The sequence below is a fragment of the Nerophis ophidion genome, linkage group LG09 (assembly GCF_033978795.1).
Source record: "Nerophis ophidion isolate RoL-2023_Sa linkage group LG09, RoL_Noph_v1.0, whole genome shotgun sequence".
Taxonomy (NCBI): domain Eukaryota; kingdom Metazoa; phylum Chordata; class Actinopteri; order Syngnathiformes; family Syngnathidae; genus Nerophis; species Nerophis ophidion.
In genome coordinates, this window is record NC_084619.1 from 11961969 (window position 1) to 11984939 (window position 22971).

The 22971-nt window shown below is 38.5% G+C and overlaps 1 protein-coding gene across 1 annotated transcript; it reads right to left on the reverse strand.

Moving 5' to 3' along the window:
• Window positions 1–583: 583 nt before the first annotated feature.
• Window positions 584–22608, reverse strand: LOC133559028 (serine/threonine-protein kinase ICK-like). Its single transcript, XM_061910314.1, has 14 exons — window positions 22587–22608; window positions 18510–18774; window positions 17258–17312; window positions 12598–12719; window positions 10304–10383; window positions 10102–10234; window positions 9646–9817; window positions 7352–7519; window positions 4422–4781; window positions 1832–2037; window positions 1625–1767; window positions 1441–1557; window positions 1257–1364; window positions 584–1176 (listed from the first exon to the last, which is right to left on the reverse strand). The coding sequence occupies exons 2-14, from the start codon at window positions 18608–18610 to the stop codon at window positions 1028–1030; spliced, it is 1914 nt and encodes a 637-aa protein (XP_061766298.1). The 5' UTR covers window positions 18611–18774; window positions 22587–22608; the 3' UTR covers window positions 584–1027.
• Window positions 22609–22971: the final 363 nt, after the last annotated feature.

Consider the following 22971-nt stretch of genomic DNA (forward strand, 5'->3'; position numbering starts at 1 on the left):
ACGTAGGTTTATCATAGTACTTTATTAGCGCCCTTGTTAGCTGACTTTTTCTAGCATTTATTTATTAGTTGGAATACATGAAAAAGAAAAACACATGTGCGCTTGTCTCATATATTGTGAATAATAGGAAAAATTCCAAAATAAAAGTTGGGTTCCCCGAATAATAGGCAAAATTCCAAAATAAAAGTTAAGTTCCCCTTTTAAGCTTGAAAACTCAACTTTACGTCCTGATCAGCTAGAATTTGTAAGCTAGCATGCAGCTAACATTTGGAAGCTAGCTCGCATGGAACTAATTTCGAGTTGAAGCTAATAGAGTAATGTTGCCGCATTGACATCTTTCTAAAATGTTATTGGAGTCAAACGGCTGTTATGTGGGAAAAAAAACTTTTTATACTTACGTTGCAAAAATGCTTAATAGGCTGGAGGACAACGGTTTGCCAAGCTCGTGCCGCAGGTGCCAATAATGATATAACGTCATTATCTAGCACAGATGCATGTTGGGAAATGTAGGCGATTTGTCCAATTGAAATAAAATCTATTACACGTAAGTAACGTTATACTGTAAGTGTTAGAGTTTGAGACATTTCAATTACGGCCTTGACTTTAATTGAAAAACAATAAACAAAAATCATATTTAAATCACTAGCATCACAAAGTAAAAAAAGGTAAAAACACCAGCAATATTTACACAGTAATATAGCGTTGCAAAGTAATTACTTGGCTATAAACAAGTCACAGTGACTTAATAATATGCATATCATGTATACAGCTTGGTAAACAGGTTCAATAGCAAACCATAAAAACATAAAAAGTGTAATAACCAAAGCAGGACAGTAAGTTATGTTACAGAAAAAATTACAGTATATCACAGAGGTGCACATATGTTTGGCTGGTTGCATTTACCCTCACACATGCACACCACATCCATGGTACATTGGCAACAAACAAACATTATTGCTGTGTTAAGATGTATGTACAAAACAACGAGGCCTTCTCTTTGGGAGGTAAAGTAAAGCGCGGGAGGCCACTAGCGGTGATGTCCATATTTGGCAGACCAGTCTATTCGCCCGTGGATGGTCTGTACTGGTGCACGTGGTAACTGACAAGGGGGGCTTTTGTTGGCCATGTTGCCGTAGGCGTTCCTCTGACTCCGACCCGATCGCCATGTTGCATAATCTTGAACCAAAAGGGAATCAGGCAGACAATTGATGCAACAGTACAATTTACTCATTGTTGAAATCAAAACATTCTCTCACTTGAAGCAGCTGATTCCAAAGAGGCACCCTGATGACCTCTGTGACCGACAGAGCAGGCATCTTTTTTGTAAAACGTTTGCGTGCATGCTCCAGGGATTGTATTTGTACCTTGTTTTTTGGAAACAAAACATTATTTCAAAATTACGCAAACCGTAGCTGAAAATGCAAAGTAAAGTGAAATTACCGTGAAGTCCTCTGCTTGGCAGAGTCCCACCAAAAGGAATACCGCTATTTCCCCAAAGATGGCTCTTGCTCCGGTCTTTACTAGCATTTATGGCCACATTTTTCTTCGTGCTGATGCCTTAAAAGCAGAAAGATGAAGAGAATCAAAATATAAGGCATGGATTTTAGCCCTCTTAGAAGATTACCTGGTAAATAACGTGACTGTCTCAGGTAGTGTTGTTTGGCAGATGCCGTCCTCGATGCTTCCTGGAAGCTTGACGTCTTGTTCAGGTTTAAAGGTGCTTCTTCTTTTCCGTTTGGTCGACTGAAGTCCAGAATGTCGCTGTATCTAAAACATTTGGTTACCACAGATCTCCAAGTTCCATTCAAATATGATCAATAATTCCTATCACCTTCGGAGTGGCTCCTCTCCCTGCCTCGACTTCTCTCGGGGGACATTGCCTTTTCCCGGAACACTCAAAGGCATCGGTTCGGTGTCGCCGTAGTCGTCCCACTCGTCACCTTTGAGGTGTCCTGCAGCGTGACCCCAACGCCGACGTCCTCCCTTTGCTTTCGTTTGATAGCTCAGCAGGTTAGCATTCTCACTTTCCTGTCTTGTCTGTGAAGGGAAAAATTAAAGGGGAACTGCACTTTTTTAGGAAGTTTTGCCTATCATTCACAATCCTTATAAGACAAGAACACACAATGATTTCTTTTTTAAGCATTCTAAATAATAAATTAATGTGAGCAAAAGTCAGAGTACAACAGTGTAAATGGTAGTCGTCGTATTCTGCCCATAAAGTTCTTAAAAAACATCCAAACACAACCATCAAGGTTCTATATATACACACTGTAAGTATATATGTAATGTAGTAACAGGTACCTCCATATTAACATGTAATATTTACATATTTTGCTCATTTTAAGCATATGGCGGCACATTAATAAAAAAAAACGCATCACAATGTTTGCTTTTTCAACAAACCTATTCAAACATCACTTACAGTACAATGTCTGCTGTCACTTGGATGCTGACTTAGAATATTCATATACTCCCGTTTAGATGAAGAATGACTCATAATCCTCGCGGACAAAAAAGGGGTGGAACCGAGCATCTTTTTGGGTCTTATTTGCCATTTCCTAAATGAAAGACATACTTTATAATCTAGAACAAACTTTCACGAGCTCCAAGGCGAGAAAGCAGCTCACCAGCTGATGACGTCAATACAGCAGCATAAGGAAGTTACCTCTCTGTGACAATGCACCGATAAAAGTATTATTAGCCCTTGTAATAACAATAATGCTAATACTTGGTTCATATACAGGTCTCGAAATGTATATTGAGTATTGTTCGCGCTTTTTGGAATTGTTACTTGTAGGGTTTTATAGTCTGAATAGACGCAATGACGTCATGACTTATTGGCTCCCATTCACTCTAGTTGACTTTTATTTACGAGTTAGAATGCATCAAAAAAAAAGACATATGTGTTGTTGTCTCTCATAAGGATTGTGAATTATAAGCAAAATTCCCCAAAACAGTGCAGTTCTCCTTTAAAGCTGGCTCATTAGTAAAAGAAAATTAAAGGAAATAGAAGTTACATTCACAGATTTAAAGGCCTACTGAAACCCACCACGCAGTCTGATAGTTTATATATAAATGATGAAATCTTAACATTGCAACACATGCCAATACGGCCTTTTTAGTTTACTAGATTACAATTTAAAATTTCCCGCTGAGTTTCTTGTTGAAAACGTCGCGGAATGATGACGCGAATGATGACGTTTCGAGTTGGAGGGGACATACTAGCTCAGCACCACTTACGGCTAAAAGTCGTCTCTTTTCATCGCGCAATTACACAGTAATTTGGACATCTGTGTTGCTGAATCTTTTGCAATGTGTTCAATTAATAATGGAGACTATAAAGAACAATGCTGTTGGTGGAAAGCGGTGTATTGCAGCTGTCTTTAGCACCGAGACACAGCCGATGTTTCTTTGTTTGTTGTGAAGCTTTAACACAGAGCGGTCAAGCGAACATGTTTCTCTACGTCAACCAGCATGTTTTTGGATGGGAAAATTGTGATATACATCTTACCGGAGACATCAGTGGATTATTCGTCCTCCTGCAGTAGCTGTCAAAAAAGGCAGCTGTGAGCTTGGCTCCTCGGCTTCTCTCAGAGACACTGCGTGTTCACCTCAGCCATCCGACCTCAAGGTATGTCTTTACAATCTCACTAAAACACTATTAAAACAATAAGCAGATAAGGGATCTTCCAGAATTATCCTAGTAAATGTGTCCAATTACATCTGAAACGCTCACACTGCCGCCGCCCGGAGCCGTCGCTTTTTATTTAATTTTTTTCTAGTCCTTCACTATCAATATCCTCATTCACAAATCTTTCATCCTCGCTCAAATTAATGGGGAAATTGTCGCTTTCTCGGTCCGAATTGCTCTTACTGCTGGTGGCTGCCATTATAAGAAATTTGAGGATGTGAGGAGCCCTCACACCGGTCACGTCAAGCGCACATACTTCCGGTAAAGGCAAGGCTTTTTTATTAGTGACCAAAAGTTGCGAACTTTATCGTCGATGTTCTCTACTAAATCCTTTCAGCAAAAATATGGCAATATCGCGAAATGATCAAGTATGACACATAGAATGGACCTGCTATCCCTGTTTGAATAAGAAAATCTCATGTCAGTTGGACTTTAACAAAAAATGCACATATGAAATCAAATAAAATGTTTTGTTTCCACAGATATTGGTTATACATTCAATGATAGTTCATGTTAGTACCCAAACTATGCTAAATCTCTATCGATAGCGGACAACAAACTAATGTTCTGAGCCGGAACAGATTGACATTTGGATATAAAGCTTGCAGTATGTTTGAAAGATAGAGCCAAGTAGGCAGCCGTGTAATCATCGCTACACCCCGTTTATCTGTAATTTAGTTTGATAAAAATAGAAAAAAGTGTGGCACTTGTCCCCGCTCTTGTGGCTCACCTTGCTGTTGTCAACAATGTAAGGGAGAAGAGATTCGCTTGCTTCCTGCTTGTGAACGTGCTTCGGTTGGTGCTCCCGCACAAGCTCTACGTGACGTTGGTACGCAGCCACTGGGGGCTGTGGGGCCGGGAGGAGAGAGGGCTGCTGGATCTGCTGCAGCGGTCTGGAGGTGGTGCAGTGCTGATTGTGGGGAGAGGCCTGGGAGGGGGGCACAGGCCTCAGATGTAAGGGCTGCTGCTGCAGTGGCGTCTGTAAGGGTTGCTGTGGGGGCAAAGGATGTGGCTGAGGTCTGTCCTGCTCCAGGATCTGCTGAGGGGTGCCCAAAGCCTGGCCCACATGGAAGTAGGAGTACCTGAGAGCCTGTGCATGACAATAAACAGTAACATAAAATTAGCATCAATGGCTGTAAACTACAAATATTACAAGGAAAGTTCTCAGTAGGAGGCAGATCCCTTCCTTGTTCAATTGAAAAATACTTTAAGTATTTGAATATATTTAAAAGCCTACTGAAACCCACTACTACCGACCACGCAGTCTGATAGTTTATATATCAATGATGAAATATTAACATTGCAACACATGCCAATACGGCCTTTTAAGTTTACTAAATTGCAATTTTAAATTTCCCTTGAGTTTCTTGTTGAAAACGTCGCGGAATGATGACGTGTACGCGTGACATCACGGACTGTAAGGAAATATTAGCGCTGCGCACACACACAGCTATAAGTAGTCTGCTTTAACCGCATAATTACACAGTATTTTGGACATCCGTGTTGCTGAATGTTTTGCAATTTGTTCAATTAATAATGGAGAAGTCAAAGTAGAAAGATGGAGGTGGGAAGCTTTAGCCTTTAGCCACACAAACACACGGTGATTCCTTGTTTAAAATTCCCGGTGGTGAAGCTTTCCTATGGATCAGAGCGGTCAAGCGAACATGGATCCCGACCAAATGTCAACCAGCAGTTTTCGGTGTGAAATTTGTGGTAAAAAGTCACCACTTACTGGAGATCAGCTGAGCTTGTGTTCTACATACAGCTGCCGTCGACTTCCCTCAGACACTGGCCTCAAGACACCCGTGGACAAACCCCTCCGACTATCAGGTACTATTAAACTCACTAAAACACTAGCAACACAATAGAAAGATAAGGGATTTCCCAGAATTATCCTAGTAAATGTGTCTAAAAACATCTGAATCTGTCCCAATGCAAAAGCCTGTTTTTTTTAACTTGATTTTTTTTTTTTTTTCTAGCCCTTCGCTATCAATATCCTCAAACACAAAGCTTTCATCCTCACTCAAATTAATGGGGAAATTGGCGTTTTCTCGGTCCGAATAGCTCTTTTTGTTGGAGGCTCCCATTAAAAACAATGTAAGGATGTGAGGAGCCCTCAACGGGTGACGTCATCATCTGCTACTTCCGGTAAAGGTAAGGCTGTTCTAATAGCGACCAAAAGTTGCGAACTTTATCGTCAATGTTCTCTACTAAATACTTTCAGCAAATATATGGCAATATCGCAAAATGATCATGTATGACACATAGAATGGACCTGCTATCCCCGTTTAAATAAGAAAATCTCATTTCAGTAGGCCTTTAAGTATCAGATTATTGTTCGAGTCTTTTAGATGCCAGTAATGTGGATTTTGTTATTCCGTGTGTGTGTTAGCAACATTATGCAAAAACCTTTGTACTGAGTTCCATGAATCTTTGTGGCTAAGTAGCACATCTGCATGACAAGTCTCATTTTGGTGCACATTGAAATAAAACACTTCTATACACCTTGCTATGCCATCAGAGTTTTCAGTCACTCTGCTCCCAAACTCACTTATTGCATTCAAATCTAGACTCAAAACTCTCCTATTTAAAATGTCATACTCACACTGTCCTTTTGATTTTATCCTTTGTTGTTTTTGGCATTATATTTTATTTATTTTATCCGTGCATTATAAAGTGTAATTGGGTTTTTTGTAAGGCGCTTCTAAATTAAATGTAATTCTATCATTATTACTATTGAAAGTGTACAGAGGAATTTATTTTTTCTTGTCTCAGAATACTAATGGAATGCCTTGCTTACACCCGATCATATCAACTAGGAATTGAACATAATTACATAAGTAATTAACTATCATTCATACATTAAATTGGCTGTTTCCTCACACCATGGACTTTGTACAATCCCCTCCCCTATTAAGCATTAAAACTTTAGGTCAACCATGACTTCTCACTCTTAAGGGTTGCAGTGCACAGTAAAATAAAAGTTAAAGTTAAAGTACCAATGATTGTCACACACATACGAGATGTGGCGAAATTATTCTCTGCATTTGACCCATCACCCTTGATCCTTGAGGGGAGCAGTGGGGAGCAGCGGTGCCGCGCTCAGGAATCATTTATGATTTAACCCCCAATTCCAACCCTTAATGCTGAGTGCCAAGCAAGGAGGTAATGGGTCCCATTTTTATAGTCTTTGGTATGACTTGGCCGGGATTCGAACTCACGACCTACCGATCTCAGGGCGGACACTCTAACCACTAGGCCATTTTCTATTTGTAGTACCTTATTTTTTGATTTGGGTAGTGATTATGTATTTCATAACTCCTCTTGAGACTTGGCAGAGCACCATCACAATGTTAATACAATGTTTTCCACTGTTGTATGAACTTTGTGTTGCTTAGCAGGACACAATATTTCGATATTGGCAGAGATCTAAGCTCTACTGAGGGCCTCTCTAGTTTTTACTGCAGCTCTTTTAAAATGGTCTGGTGGGCCTCCATTGTGAGGCTAGTTTATCTTGTCCAATAATCATATACAAACTTTGAAGGAAATTGGTTTAGCACTTGTCTTGCAATGCGCCCTATTTTAAAACTCGTAAAAACTTGCCGTGCAGAATTACGCAAAACATTTGATTGTATTTTATTATTACTATGTAGACCATACCTGTGCAGATGTTGGTCTTTTCTTGGGGTCCCATTGGAGCAGGTCAGTCATCAGGTGGATAGCTTCTGGACTGGCGTTAGGAATTAGTGTCTTCAGGTTACTGGGAACACACTGAGGCCAACGGAAATACATGGCACTGGCCAGCTGGAATCCCTCTGCCCAATCATTCTAGGAGAAAAAGGCACTTGTGTTTAGGGGTGTCCCAATATAACTGTTTCACTATCGATACAATACCAACATTGGAGCCTTGAGTACGAACCAATACTGATATTATTCCGATGCTATATCAGTACGAATCAGAGTGCACACTCGTTATTGTAGTGTGGAATGTTAGGTTTGTTCAAGTGAAATTACTCAAGAGAACAATGACAGGTATTAAAAACCGTAAACCTATGACCTATTTATGATTTTTAAGTGTAGTGATGATTTGTTTTTGGAGACATTTAGTGGTTAAAACAAATCATTAAAGGGGAACATTATCACAATTTCAGAAGGGTTAAAACCAAGAAAAATCTGTTCCCAGCGGCTTATTTTATTTTTCAAAGTTTTTTTTCAAAATTTTACCCATCGTGGAATATCCCGAAAAAAGGCTTTAAAGTGCCTGATTTTTGCTAACTGTGAAGCCACCGTCCATTTTCCTGTGACGTCATCCAGTGATATACATGCTATCATGGCGGATAGCACAGCAAGATATAGCGACATTAGCTCGGATTCAGACTCGGATTTCAGCGGTTTAAGCGATTCAACAGATTACGCATGTATTGAAACAGATGGTTGGAGTATGGAGGCAGATAGCGAAAATGAAATTGAAGAAGAAACTGAAGCTATTGAGCGAATAGTTGTTGACGCTATTTGGCCATGTCTGCCTTAGCATCGCCGGTAAAATGTGCAGACCAAACGATCGGGACTTTTGCATTTTGTGATACTGGAGCAACTTAAATTTGTCGATTGGTAAGTGTTTGTTTGGCATTAAATGTGGGTGGAGGGAAACGCTGGATGCAAATGTAGCTACAAATGTACATACAGCTAGCCTAAATAGCATGGTAGCATCGATTAACTGGCAGTCATGCCGCGACCAAATATGTCTGATTAGCACATAAGTCAATAACATCAACAAAACTCACCTTTGTGATTTCGTTGACTTTATCGTTGGAAATGCATTTGCAGGATATCCACACATCTCTGTGCCATGTCTGCCTTAGCATCGCCGGTAAAATGTGCAGACCAAACGATCGGGACTTTCACATCTTGTGACACTGGAGCAACTTAAATCTGTCGACTGGTAAGTGTTTGTTTGGCATTAAATGCGGGTGGAGAGAAAGGCTGGATGCAAATATAGCTACAAATGTACATACAGCTAGCCTAAATAGCATATTAGCATCGATTAGCACGCCGTGCTAATCGATGCACATTCTACGTAAATCAACTTGAATCCGTCCCTGATGGTGTTGTTACACCCTCCGACAACACACCGACGAGGCATGGTGTCTCCAAGGTACGGAAAACAGTAGAAAAAACGGAAAATAACAGAGCTGATTTGACTCGATGTTTATAATGTGTTTGAGAAAATGGCGGTTGACTACCTAGGTGACGTCACGTTGTGACGTCATCGCTCCGAGAGCAAATAATAGAAAGGCCTTTAATTCGCCAAAATTCACCCATTTAGAGTTCGGAAATCGGTTAAAAAAATATATGGTCTTTTTTATGCAACATCAAGGTATATATATATTGACACTTACCAGTGTCTGGTGATAATGTTCCCCTTTAAATTCAACTTGTGACGCACAAATTTAATGATCCAGACACGTTGGTTACTGGACACTTTCTAGTACGCTTCTGCTTTGGAGACTTCGTATCTGCAAGTAATATGCAATTATAGTTATTTGATAGTTATTTATATGGACAAATACTTTGTGTTAGACTGTAATATTGTTTAATTAGCGACACTTATTACTAAATCTAGCGTGTGTACTATTTTTTCCTTTGCTGTTGTGTGCCGTAGCCGCGAGTTCCTAAGTAGCCTGTATATAGCCCACCATGTTTACATTTTGTAAATGACTTGACTAAAATGCAAGAAAATACCAAACTGCTTTGGACGAGTCAACACGTAGAACTGCTTGTAATGGAGCTTATATCAGAGATTTTAGATGCAAGCCGATATCATTCGATAAATATTTTTTTGCAGATATCGATCCAATACCAATATCAGAGAGAGACACCCCAACTTCTGTTCAAACTGAAACCATAAATCCACCTTTCGCATTTAGATCTTGCTCAGACAATGAAAAAGTTACCTTCTTTGGTGTACCCAAAACTTGGCAAATCTTGAATATGGTGTCCACTTCGCTGGAGCCGGGGAATAAAGGTCTGAGGGTGTACAGCTCTGCCATGATGCAGCCTACCGCCCACTGGTCTATGGGGGAACTGTAGGATGTGGATCTGAGGAGGACTTCTGGAGCTCGGTACCTGTCCAAAAATCAATACATAAATAAAGTGATTCCTCAAATGGTGGGCTGAGACGTTTATTGACTTAGATGTAGAGTACTGGGCACCTGATAAAACTAAATACAATAATATATAGTGTTAGAGTGGAACCTGTTTGTGTCCATACCCCTCGAACTGGCTGACTGACATATTTGAATTTAGCCATTGCTTCAATTTTCTTAACCTATGGAAGTTTGTTGACATAATTAAACATACGGTTTGTTGCCCGAAGAAACAAAAAAACATTTTTGATATGTATCACTCACCATCTGGTGGACACATAGTCTGTGTACGGCGGTCGAGATCTAATCTCTCTAGCGAGGCCAAAATCGGCTATTTTCACCAACTCTGGGCCCATGCAAAGAAGATTCTCAGGCTTCATGTCCCGATGAAAGAACCCTAAGAAAAAAAGCCGGTCAAAGGGTGGCATTGGGGGTTGGTTGAGGCCACTGGAGTAATAAGAGTTACCATGTTTATGAATGAATGCAAGCCCCTGGAGGATTTGGAACATGATGTTTCTCACAGCGGATTCTGGGAACAACCGAGCTCTGCACCAAAACAAAGAAAAACATGAAATATTAAGAAGGGGCCTGATTTACTAAGATCCACAAGAAAATGGTGTCTTAGTGGGCGTGTTCAATGTGATCTACTAACCCTGCTTGTACAATTGAAAAGTGGTGCAGACCACCTTATTTAAATGAGGATCTTGCATGTAGTATATGGGGCATCTCCATGGAGAAAATTGATCATTTACATCACATTCATGTTATCATGTTCCCATTATGCCATGTTTTCAAACCTGCAGGAGGCATGTTCCACTTTTTATGCGCTGTGAAGGTGGCAGTGCACTCATGGGAGAGAGGCTGCGCTTACGTGCTCAAGGCACAAAAAATATTTTTATTTCGGGAAGTTTTTTTTCATATGGCGATACATTAATAATATATATTCTATGTGGAAAAAACAAACGCAATTACCAAACACTAAAGGACACTAAAACGCATCAATTTAATTTGTTTTATGAGATTTTTACGCAACACAGCATGCAGCATAAAATTATGAAAGGATGTTGCTGAATAGACAATATGTCTAATGCAGAGGTCACCAACTTTTTTGAAACCAAGAGCTACTTCTTGGGTACTTATTAATGCGAAGGGCTACCAGTTTGATACACACTTAAATAAATTGCCAGAATTTGCCTAATTTACCTTTAATAAATTAATCTATATGTATAAAAAAAATGGGTATTTCTGTTTGACATTCCGTCGTACATTTTTCTTCCTTTTACGGAAGGTTCTTTGTAGAAAATAAATTATGAAAAAACACTTAATTGAACTGTTTAAAAGAGGAGAAAACAGGAAAAAAAATGAAAATGTAATTTTTAAACATAGTTTATCTTCAATTTCGACTCTTTAAAATTCAAAATTCAATCGAAAAAAAGAAGAGGAAAAACAAGCTAATTAAAATTTTTTGAATTTTTTTTTAAATATTTTATGGAACATCATTAGTAATTTTTCCTGATTAAGATTAATTTTAGAATTTTGATGACATGTTTTAAATAGGTTAAAATCCAATCTGCACTTTGTTAGAATATATAACAAATTGGACCAAGCTATATTTCTAACAAAGACAAATCATTATTTCTTCTAGATTTTCCAGAACAAAAATTTTAAAAGAAATACAAAAGACTTTGAAATAAGATTTAAATTTGATTCTACAGATTTTCTAGATTTGCCAGAATATATATATTTTTAATTTTAATCACAATAAGTTTGAAGAAATATTTCACAAATATTCTTTGTCGATAAAACAGAAGCTAAAATGAAGAATTAAATCAAAATGTATTTATTATTCTTTACAATAAAAACAATAAATTTACTTGAACTTTGATTTTAATTGTCAGGAAAGAAGAGGAAGGAATTTCAAAGGTAAAAAGGTATATGTGTTTAAAATTCCTAAAACCATTTTTGGGGGTTGTATTTTTTTCGCTAAAATTGTCTTTCTGAAAAGTTATAGGGAGCAAAGTAAAAAAATAAATGAATTTATTTAAACGAGTGAAGACCAAGTCTTTAAAATATTTTGGGGGATTTTAAAATCCTATTTGAGTTTTGTCTCTCTTAGAATTAAAAATTTCAAGCAAAACGAGACCAGCTTGCTAGTAAATAAATACAATTTAAAAAAAATAGAGGCAGCTCACTGGTAAGTGCTGCTATTTGAGCTATTTTTAGAACAGGCCAGCGGGCTACTCATCTGGTCCTTATGGGCTACCTGGTGCCCGCGGGCACCGCGTTGGTGACCCCTGGTCTAATATGTTTTATTTGACCTAAGTTGTCACACACACACACACAAGATGGAGCATTCTCATCCGTCCATCATCTGTCTTTACAGATCCCGCATCCGTGTGTAACTGTCAATTTGAAGATTTTTTTCAGGTGCGCTAAATAGAGACGCTAATTTAAGTGCCACAATCACTTTCTAGTTTAGTAAATCAGGTTGTGCATGCTAAATAATCACATTTGCATTTTCCCCGCCCATTATTGAGGACGTTCTGAGAATTAGCACACATTTAGCATATTAATAAAGAAAAAAACACACAAAATGGTTTCCAAGCATTATTCCTGTTACTTAACAGACGCAATCCACTTTGCACACTTTGGCGGATATGTTTTGCATGTGCTATCAAGTTTGCATGTGTTTTAGTACACATATACCTTTAGTTAATTAGGCCTGCAGTGTGGAGAACAACATAACTACGGCGGACATACCTGTCTTTCATCAGCTGATACAGATTTTCTTTCATGTACTCAAAGATGAAGTACAAGTGGTCATTTTCTCTGATGACCTCCTTCAGCTTGATGATATTAGCGTGGTTGAGTTTCTTCAAGGACTGAAATGAAAACAAGCTTTTTAGTATATTAGTAAAAAAAAAAAAAATTGCTGCAAAAATAAATCCCAACAACACACAGAAGGATTCAGGTGTAACCATGCTTCAATTTTTAGTCTGGAGGGAGAGATTTTATGCCTTAACATGCTGTAATTTCAAGCTGACAACTATAATAGGTGTGCTTGTTTTAAAAGGTCAAGCCCTATAAAGGGGAATGTAAGTCAGCTTAAGGATGGGAAAAAGAGCTGAAAGGTACACAACAGCACACAAGAATCACCTTCCACTCTCAGAACGTGGGTGCTTTTGAGTGTAACATTCTGTCTGGGTCGTCTCGTGTGGAAAAAAAGACAACAAACTGAGTTTTTTCAGCGGAACTCACAAGATCTATAATGTCCAGTAAAAGCACCACAAGCCTTTTTTATTACACTGTTTGATTTATAAATTACGGGAAACAGTGAAAAATCTAACCATCCATCCATCCATTTTCTACCGCTTATTCCCTTTTGGGGTCGCGGGAGGCGCTGGCGCCTATCGCAGCTAAAATCGGGCGGAAGGCGGGGTACACCCTGGACAAGTCGCCACCTCATCGCAGGGCCAACACAGATAGACAGACAACATTCACACTCACATTCACACACTAGGGCCAATTTAGTGTTGCCAATCAACCTATCCCCAGGTGCATGTCTTTGGAAGTGGGAGGAAGCCGGAGTACCCGGAGGGTACCCACGCATTCACGGGGAGAACATGCAAACTCCACACAGAAAGATCCCAAGCCTGGATTTGAACCCAGGACATGCTGGAACTTCGTACTGTGAGGCAGACGCACTAACCCTTCAAAAAACTTAATAGCAATATACTCAACAGTAGCTACACTGTATGTTCTCAGAAGGTGTTCCTGACCGACATCAAGTGGCGCCACTAGATGGCAGTAAATACTGTTACTAAGATGTCAGTGTTTCCCCACTTATTAATGTATTTGTGATGGCATGCCATAATTAACTTTGGAGCCCCACAAAAATATTTGACATCCATCCGTTCTTTTGTTTTTAGATTTTGGGTGTTTTCCCTCTATCAGGTTCAAACACTGATGACATCTATTAAACAAGACAAAAAGGCAAAGAATCAAACAGGAACAGAATTAAATTTGGACTCAGATTCTGAGGAAAGACATGGCCACTGTACTGTTTGTACAATCCTGCACCATGCTCTGCATCAAAATCGTACTCCTCCTTCTTTATTTGATCCCCCCCCCCCCCCCCCCTCCTTCCCACAGCTGCTTCCTCAGGGAAGTGGGTCGTGACTAGCATTGCCTTCGGTTCCCAAACAGTTCAAAGAAAGTTCCATAAAATTGTTCAAAGAGGGTCCCATAAAATAGATCAAAGAAAGAGTTCGTAAAACTACTTCAAAAGAGTTCCTCTGGAAGTTGGGAAGATCCTGCCATTTGTCCGCTTGGAAGTCCAAATTATAATGGCACTGTCATAACACCTCATACACATAGCAGAGCTGACTTGGTCGTGCATTATAAAGCATCTGTTCATTGATACATTGACTTAAAAAATGCACAATGATGTTTACATCATTTTCAGAAATTAGCGCACACTTATACGAAGCATTATAAATGTGTTTCTTACTCGCCCGCACGTAGGAATGTAAGAGTATCAAAATCTCACCGTACGATTTTGTCATGGTATGGAGGAAAGTACAATATTATTGTGGTATACAATGGGGCAAAAAGTATTTAGTCAGCCACCGATTGTGCAAGTTCTCCCACTTAAAATGATGACAGAGGTCTGTAATTTTCATCACAGGTACACTTCACCTGTGGGAGACAGAATGTGAAAAAAAAATCCATAAATTCACATTGTAGGAATTTTCAAGAGATTATTTGTAAATTATGGTGGAAAGTAAGTATTTGGTCAACCATTCAAAACTCTCACTGATGGAAGGAGGTTTTGGCTCAAAATCTCACGATATATGGCCCCATTCATTTTTTCCTTAACACGGATCAATCGTCCTGTCCCCTTAGCAGAAAAACAGCCCCAAAGCATGACGTTTCCACCCCCATGCTTCACAGTAGGTTTGGTGTTCTTGGGATGCAACTCAGTATTCTTCTTCCTTCAAACACGCAAGTTGAGTTTATACCAAAAAGTTATATTTTGGTTTTATCTGACCACATAACATTCTCCCAATCCTCTGCTGTATCATCCATGTATCCAGTTTAGTATAAACTCAACTTGTCGTGTTTGGAGGAAGAAGAATAGTGAGTTGCATCCCAAGAACATCACACCTACTGTGAAGCATGGGGGTGGAAAAACATCATACTTTGGGGCTGTTTTTCTGCTAAGGGGACCGGACGATTGATCCGTGTTAAGGAAAGAATGAATGGGGCCATGTATCGTGAGATTTTGAGCCAAAACCTCCTTCCATCAGAGAGAGCTTTTGAATAGTTGACCAAATACTTATTTTCCACCATAATTTACAAATAAATTATTTAAAATTCCTACAATGGGAATTCCTGGATTTTTTTTTTCACATTCTGTCTCTCACAGTTGAAGTGTACCTATGATGAAAATTACAGACCTCTGTCATCATTTTAAGTGGGAGAACTTGCACAATCGGTGGCTGACTAAATACTTTTTTGGCCCACTGTATGTTCAAAATTTTAAAAAAGAATAAAAAATGCCACAGTGTGTAAAATAAAGGGGCAGGAATGTTGAGGATAAACACACTTACTGTAATTGAACACAAACACAAAGCTAAAATGTTCTAATCATTCAACAAATATGTATTTTTCAGTGCAAAGAATTGTGCAGGGACATCAACCGTTTCAAGCAAATATTTTAAAAACATTTGTAGTAAATTGTCTTTAAACTAACAATGTAAACATCCAGTGTAACATGTTTAAAACAATAATGATCAGTTTAGTGTTTTTCAACTTTTACTTTATGAGATGCAGTGTCCTCTGCAATGGATATGTTTATAAATAAGCTTGAAAAAAGCTGTTTCTCAGAAAAGTTCACTAACAATAACGTAAATACCTCACAAATCAATGTTTGGCTTTGCTGGCTTCAAATATATTTTTTGGGTGACAGTTTATGACGTTGCCACTTGTCCAGGGCGAACCCTGCCTTCCACCCAAGTGCAGCTGTATAGGCTTCAGCCCCCGCGCGACATCGAGAAGGACAAGCGGTGGAAAATGGATGGATGGATTGAGGACTTATCAAGTAGCTTTTCAGTTTACTGCCGTTTCCCGCGTTGTACAGGTTTTTTTGGTGTATTTGATGTGACGTGACCAGCTGGCTCTGGCCCTCAAGATGAGAGTGGTACACTTTTCATTGCAGAACCACGACTTTCTTACCTCTGCCCAAGAGGTTATGTTTTTGCCAGAGTTTGTTTTTGTGTTTGTTAGCAACAGAACCCAAACAGTTATGGATAGATTTTGTTGAAATTATAAGGGAATGTCCAAAAAAAGTTTCCTTTTATCTACTACAAACACACTTTACTACCTGCTTACGGCCTTCCACACCCCCACCTTGTCAGCCCTGCGCTGGGCAGAGGATTCTGGGAGATGTAGTTTATATTCAGAACCGGCCAATGCTTAAGCGATAGAAAAAAACTAAAACACCAAGTTTTTGTTTGATAGGTCAAGCAACCCAGCATTATCGTGAAGATTTTGAAACCGCAACACTGCGGTATCTACAATACCGTTACACACCTAACTGGGTGTGTTGTCTGAGCATCAACAGCTGCAAGTCAATGCCATCATGTTTTGTTGTTAAAGCTTTTATTTTACCTGTTCACAAACAAACACTGAGTTTTCCACCCTGGCCAGTTTTGTCAATCAGACAATGACGCAAGTTATCTTAATTAAATGTCATTGTTAATTTGTGGAAAAATTAAAACTATATATTATTTAACATTTATTTTCTGATTGGTATGTGTATGATTGATTGATTGATAATCTGCAAAGGAGTGAATAAACATGCCTTTCCGCTATGAGACAAATGTAGTTTAGCAAATTTGACCGATTTTAAGCACCTATTTTCATTGACTCGTGACCTTTAGTTATCCCTTCTGTAGGTTATCTTCAGTATTTACTGATATTCAGCCAGTTGGATGTGAAAGTGAGTCTACACAACATATATTTGTATTAACCTCCATATAATATGTGTTTGTGCACAAAATGTGAAAACCCCTATATCCAAAAATAAGCTTGGCGTGCCACAAGATTATTATAAGTAGGTAGTTATACCGACCGCAGATTTGTCCATTTAATAAACTTGGCCAAATATCCGCAGATCATACTGTTCTTTATGTCCATGCAAAAAACAAGTAGCATGCTGCACTTTATATGTACCAAGTTTGCTGCAACACTTCCATTTATACTTTAATGTTGCCAAGTCAGTGTGCATGTTGTTCTCCAAAAAAACAATAAATAAAGTGTAAAAAGGGTCCATGGAAAAAAGTCAAACATGCAATGAATCCCCTCTCCTAATTTTTAAATGAGTAAAAAAAAATGCAAGATGTGGACATCTACAAACCTTGACTTCACGGAGGTTCATACATTCTTCCCATGAGTAGAACTTTCTTTTCATTCTACATTTAAAAAACAAGCCTTCAGGTTACTTGGATACTCATTGTTGCCAGACATTTTTAATCAAGTACATCTGACAGTTAGTGGGTTGTATAGCCCAGTGGTTCTCAAATGGGGGTACGCGTACCCCTGAGGGTACTTGAAAGTATGCCAAGGGGTACGTGAGATTTTTTTTAAATATTCTAAAAATAGCAAAAATTCCAAAATCCTTTATATATATATTTATTGAATAATACTTCAACAAAATATGAATGTAAGTTCATAAACTTTGAAAAAAATACAACAATGCAATATTCAGTGTTGACAGCTAGATTTTTTGTGGAAATGTTTCATAAATATTGATGTCAAAGATTTCTTTTTTTGTGAAGAAATGTTTAGGATTAAGTTCATAAATCCAGATGGATCTCTATTACAATCCCCAAAGAGGGCACTTTATGTTGATGATTACTTCTATGTGTAGAAATCTTTATTTATGATTGACTCACTTGTTTATTTTTCAACATTTTTTTTGTTATTTTTATATCTTTTTTTCCAAATAGTTCAAGAAAGACCACTACAAATGAGCAATAGTTTGCACTGTTATACAATTTAATAAATCAGAAACTGATGACATAGTGCTGTATTTTACTTCTTTATCTCTTTTTTTCAACCAAAAATGCTTTGCTCTGATTAGTGCAGGGGTAGGGAACCTATGGCTCTAGAGCCAGATGTGGCTCTTTTGATGACTACATCTGGCTCTCAGATTAATCTAAGCTAACATTGCTTAACACAATAAGTAATGAATAATTCCACTGGTAATCAGTGTTGAAAATAACATTCAAAATATAAAAAATTCTCATGCATTTTTATCTATCCATCCGTTTTCTACCTCACCTGTTCAAGATGTCAAGAATGGTAAGAAGTATTTTATTGAAGTATTTATTGAAAAGAACAACAGACGTGTTATACCCTAATGTTGGTTTTACATAAAAATGCACACATTTAGTTGTATTCAGTGTTAAAAAAATATTATATGGCTCTCACGGAAATACATTTTAAAATATTTGGCTTCCATGGCTCTCTCAGCCAAAAAGGTTCCCGACCCCTGGATTAGGGGGTACTTGAATTTAAAAAAATGTTCACAGGGGGTACATCACTGAAAAAAGGTTGAGAACCACTGGTATAGCCCCACAGTTCAGATAAAATAAAAGCACACTCACTTTTTTATGGCCACAAGCTCCCCTGACTCCAGGTTACGTCCGAGTATGACCGATCCGTACGTGCCATCCCCGAGCTGTCTGAGGGTGCTGTATCGGTTCATTGTGCTACTCCTTCCATACCATCACCAGGTGGCAGATGTCAACTGGCTGGAGAGCTGAGATTTGCTTGCCTGTTGCAGTGTGCAGCCAAATGGCATTTGACAACACCACAAGTCCACAGGCCAAGCTGGAGGACTCATGGTGTCATGGGTTTGCCTCCGCCTGCCTGGAAAATAAACCATGGAAAAATATTGTATTGGACATAATAGAGAACTACAAAGGGGAGACACCACATCACTGCACCGCACCCTCTTGCCAATCCATTATGCATGTAACTAATGTAATAAATCACAACAGCTTTGCATCAGGTCATTCTTTCAAGAGGATTATGGTGTCCAGATTCCACTCAAATCTGTTGCTGTTGGGTTATGGAATAGCGGTGAATTTTAGCACGATTAAACGCCATATGACGTATTTAACATACAAATATGTAACGTTATGTGTGCGAACAGGAAAACACACTGAATTTATTGAGAATGTACTTTACATGTGAAGCGAGCATACATAAGTACGGTGCTAATTTTCACACTGAAATATTTATCCACCTTAATGTAACATATATATATTTTATGTTTTAGTTTATTTGAGCTGGGTTTTTTTTGTTTTTGTTTCGTAATTTGCAATACACAACTGGCTGTGGTTCAGCTGATACAGAACAAAATAAGCAACAGAAGAGAAGGTGCTAAAATAAAAACGGGGAAAAATGCTCACCCTCCTCGCGTCATTTCCACAAGAACACATAGCCGAACATTAACTGTATCAAAACGACAACTTTACAGGAGAAATACCTGCGAGTCCATCTTCTGTGCTGTTTGCTACATCAGAACAACCAGGCCCAATCTCGTTCGGGAGCGGGAATTCCATGAAAGTCTCGCGATGTTTAAAATTTGTTACATACGGCAGCTTTAAAAAATACAACTGGATAAAAATATTTTGAACAATATATGCAACTTTTCACTTTTTAGATTATCATTTAAGCTATAAGCCACAAGCCTTTGTTTTCGGTGCAAAAATATTCATAAACAGTAAGGCGAGGTTTGAGTATTACACGAAAGCGGAAGTGAACGACTGTGAACTATCTTGTTTGTTTTTCTGTGATTAAATACACCGTTACAAGGGTGAATTATGGCAGTGGTTCTCAACCTTTTTTCAGTGATGTACCCCCTGTGAACATTTCTTTAATTCAAGTACCCCCTAATAAGAGCAAAGCATTTTTGGTTAAAAAAAAAAAGAGATAAAGAAATAAAATACAGCACTATGTCATCAGTTTCTGATTCATTAAATTGTATAAAAGTGCAAAATATTGCTTATTTATAGTGGTCTTTCTTGAACTATTCGGAAAAAAAAAGATATAAAAATATTAAAATAACTAAAAACTTGTTGAACAATAAACAAATGATTCAATTATAAATAAAGATTTCTACACATAGAAGTAATCATCAACTTAAAGTGCCCTCTTTGGGGATTGTAATAGAGATCCATCTGGATTCATGAACTTCATACTAAAAATTTCTTCACAAAAAAAATAAAAATCTTTAACATCAATATTTATGGAACATGCCCACAAAAAATCTAGCTGTCAACACTGAATATTGCATTGTTGCATTTCTTTTCAGTTTATGAACTTACATTCATATTTCGTAGAGGTATTATTCAATAAATATATTTTTAAAGGGTTTTTGAAATGTTGCTATTTTTAGAATATTTTTAAAAAATCTCACGTACCTCTTGGCATACCTTCAAGTACCCCCAGGGGTACACGTACCCCCATTTGAGAAACACTGAATTATCGTATTTGTTTCGGCCATTCAACATGCGTTTGCAAAATGTTAATATCTTTATCGTAACTAGACTGATTGATTGATTGATTGGGAGAATGTCATGTGGTCAGATGAAACCAAAATAAAACTTTTTGGTTTAAACTCAACTTGTCGTGTTTGGAGGAAGAAGAATTCTGAGTTGCATCCCAAGAACACCAAACCTACTGTGAAGCATGGGGGTGGAAACATCATGCTTTGGGGCTGTTTTTCTGCTAAAGGGACAGGATGATTGACCCGTGTAAAGGAAATAATGAATGGGGCCATGTATCGTGAGAATTTGAGCCCAAACCTCCTTCCATCAGTGAGAGCTTTCAATGGTTGACCAAATACTCTTTTTCCACCATAATTTACAAATAAATTCTTTAAAATTCCTACAATGTGAATTCCTGGATTTTTTTTCACATTCTGTCTCTCACAGTGGAAGTGTACCTATGATGAAAATTACAGACCTCTGTCATCATTTTACGTGGGAGAACTTGCACAATCGGTGGCTGACTAAATACATTTTTGCCCCACTGTATTTCAGTTGTTTTTATACGTCTTTGTGGGGACTTTGTTGATTGTCATGTCACGTTTGGATGTACTTTGTGGACGCCTTCTCTGCCCTACACGCTGTAAGTCTTTGCTGTTTTTGTTTCCTTTGTAGCCAGTTCAGTTTTAGTTTCGTTTTGCATAGCCTTTTATAAGCTTCAATGCCTTTTCTTAGCGACACTTGCCTTCTGTTTATTTTTGGTTTAAGCGTTCGTTACCTTTGGACCTGCACGGGCCTCCTGACAGAGATAGATATACATATTCAAGAGTTATTCCTTTTCTCCGTAGTCATATTTGAAAATAGCTAGTGTTTTTCCAATTGTGCTCTTTTTGGTTGTCCAAAAAGAGCACAATTGCATGTAACCTTCAAGGTTACTGCATGTAACCTTGAAGCTGCAGGAATGTGAAGAGTAGCCATAACTCTCTTCTTATCTCTCCCTGTCCCAGACTAGCAGAAGAACAGATATGTGGATTCACTCTGAAGGGGGTGGGGCGAGGGGGACGGGGGCTAGTGGCATATTGAAAAAGAAGGGACTTCCGTAGTGTTGTCAGATCAACTTAGGTGATGCGAATTGAATGTGTTGTTACATGGGTTGGTCTCCCCAAAGCTTTGGAATAAACTGCAAAATACCTATTCTGTTCTGGGTTTCATTTAAAATCAGCTTATGTGTCATCAAAAGAACTTGCTGACCGGCAACTTAGATTCCCTCTGAGGAACATCTGGTCCAAACGCAACACTCCCGCTGTCGTCTCCATATTGTGATCACCACAAAGCAATTAGCTATCTGCTGCCAACTACTTTGATTCTTGATTGAGACTTGTATTAGTAGATTGCACAGTACAGTACATATTCCGTACAATTGACCACTAAATGGTAACACTTGAATACGTCGGGGTCCACGTTAATAAATTAATGGTAAATTTACTTGTACAAATATGGAAGAGTATTACACAATTACTCTGCCGAACTCTATAAGTACAGTGAAAAACGGCACATTGTTTGCGGATTATAATTACTGGTTTGCAAAAAATATTTTTAACTCATTCAGGGGAAATGACATAATCTCCCATGGCACACCAGACTGTATCTCACGGGACACCAGGAATTGATTAACATGGACCCCGACTTAAAGGCCTACTGAAATGAGATTTTCTTATTTAAACGAGGATAGCAGGTCCATTCTATGTGTCATACTTGATCATTTCGCGATATTGCCATATTTTTGCTGAAAGGATTTGGTAGAGAACATCCACGATATATATCGCAACTGGAGAAAAGCCCTGCCTCTACCGGAAGTCACAGACGAAGACTTCACATGTTGAGGGCTCCTCATTTATTCACATTGATTTTAATGGGAGCCTCAAAAAAAAACAGCTATTCAGACCGAGAAAATGACAATTTCCCCAATAATTTGAGCGAGGATGAAAGATTTGTGTTTAAGGATATTGATAGCGACGGACTAGAAAAATAAAGAAAAAAAAACAAGTTAAAAAAAAAAAAAACGCGATTGCAATCACGTTGCATTGAGACGGATTCATCTGTTTTTAAAGACATTTACTAGGATAATTCTGGGAAATCCCTTATTTTTCTATTGTGTTGCTAGTGTTTTAGTGAGTTAAATAGTACCTGATAGTCGGAAGTGTACATCCACGGCCGGGTGTTGACGTGCAGTGTCTCGGGGAAGTCGACGGCAGCTGTATGGACAACACAAGCTCAGCTCATATCCGGTAAGAAGCGACTTTTTAACCACAATTTTCTCACCAAAACCTGCTGGTTGACATTCGGTCGGGATCCATGTCCGCTCTGATCCATACTAAAGTTTCACCTCCGTGAATTTTAAACAAGGAATCACCGTGTGTTTGTGTGGCTAAAGGCTGAAACTTCCCAACTCCGTCGTTCTACTTTGACTTCTCCAACATTAATTGAACAAATTGCAAAAGATTCAGCAACGCAGATGTCCGAAATACTGTGTAATTATGCCGTTAAAGCAGACGACTTTTAGCTGTGTGTG

Bases quoted from the DNA above. Each gene is read 5' to 3' on its own strand.
- LOC133559028 (XM_061910314.1), bottom strand. From the start codon at position 18,610: ATGAACCGATACAGCACCCTCAGACAGCTCGGGGATGGCACGTACGGA. The intron at 4,782-7,351 runs GTATGGTCTACA...TGTCATGCACAG, and splicing joins AAAGACCAACATCTGCACAG to GCTCTCAGGTACTCCTACTT. The intron at 1,768-1,831 runs GTGATAGGAATT...CAAATGTTTTAG, and splicing joins GGAGAGGAGCCACTCCGAAG to ATACAGCGACATTCTGGACT.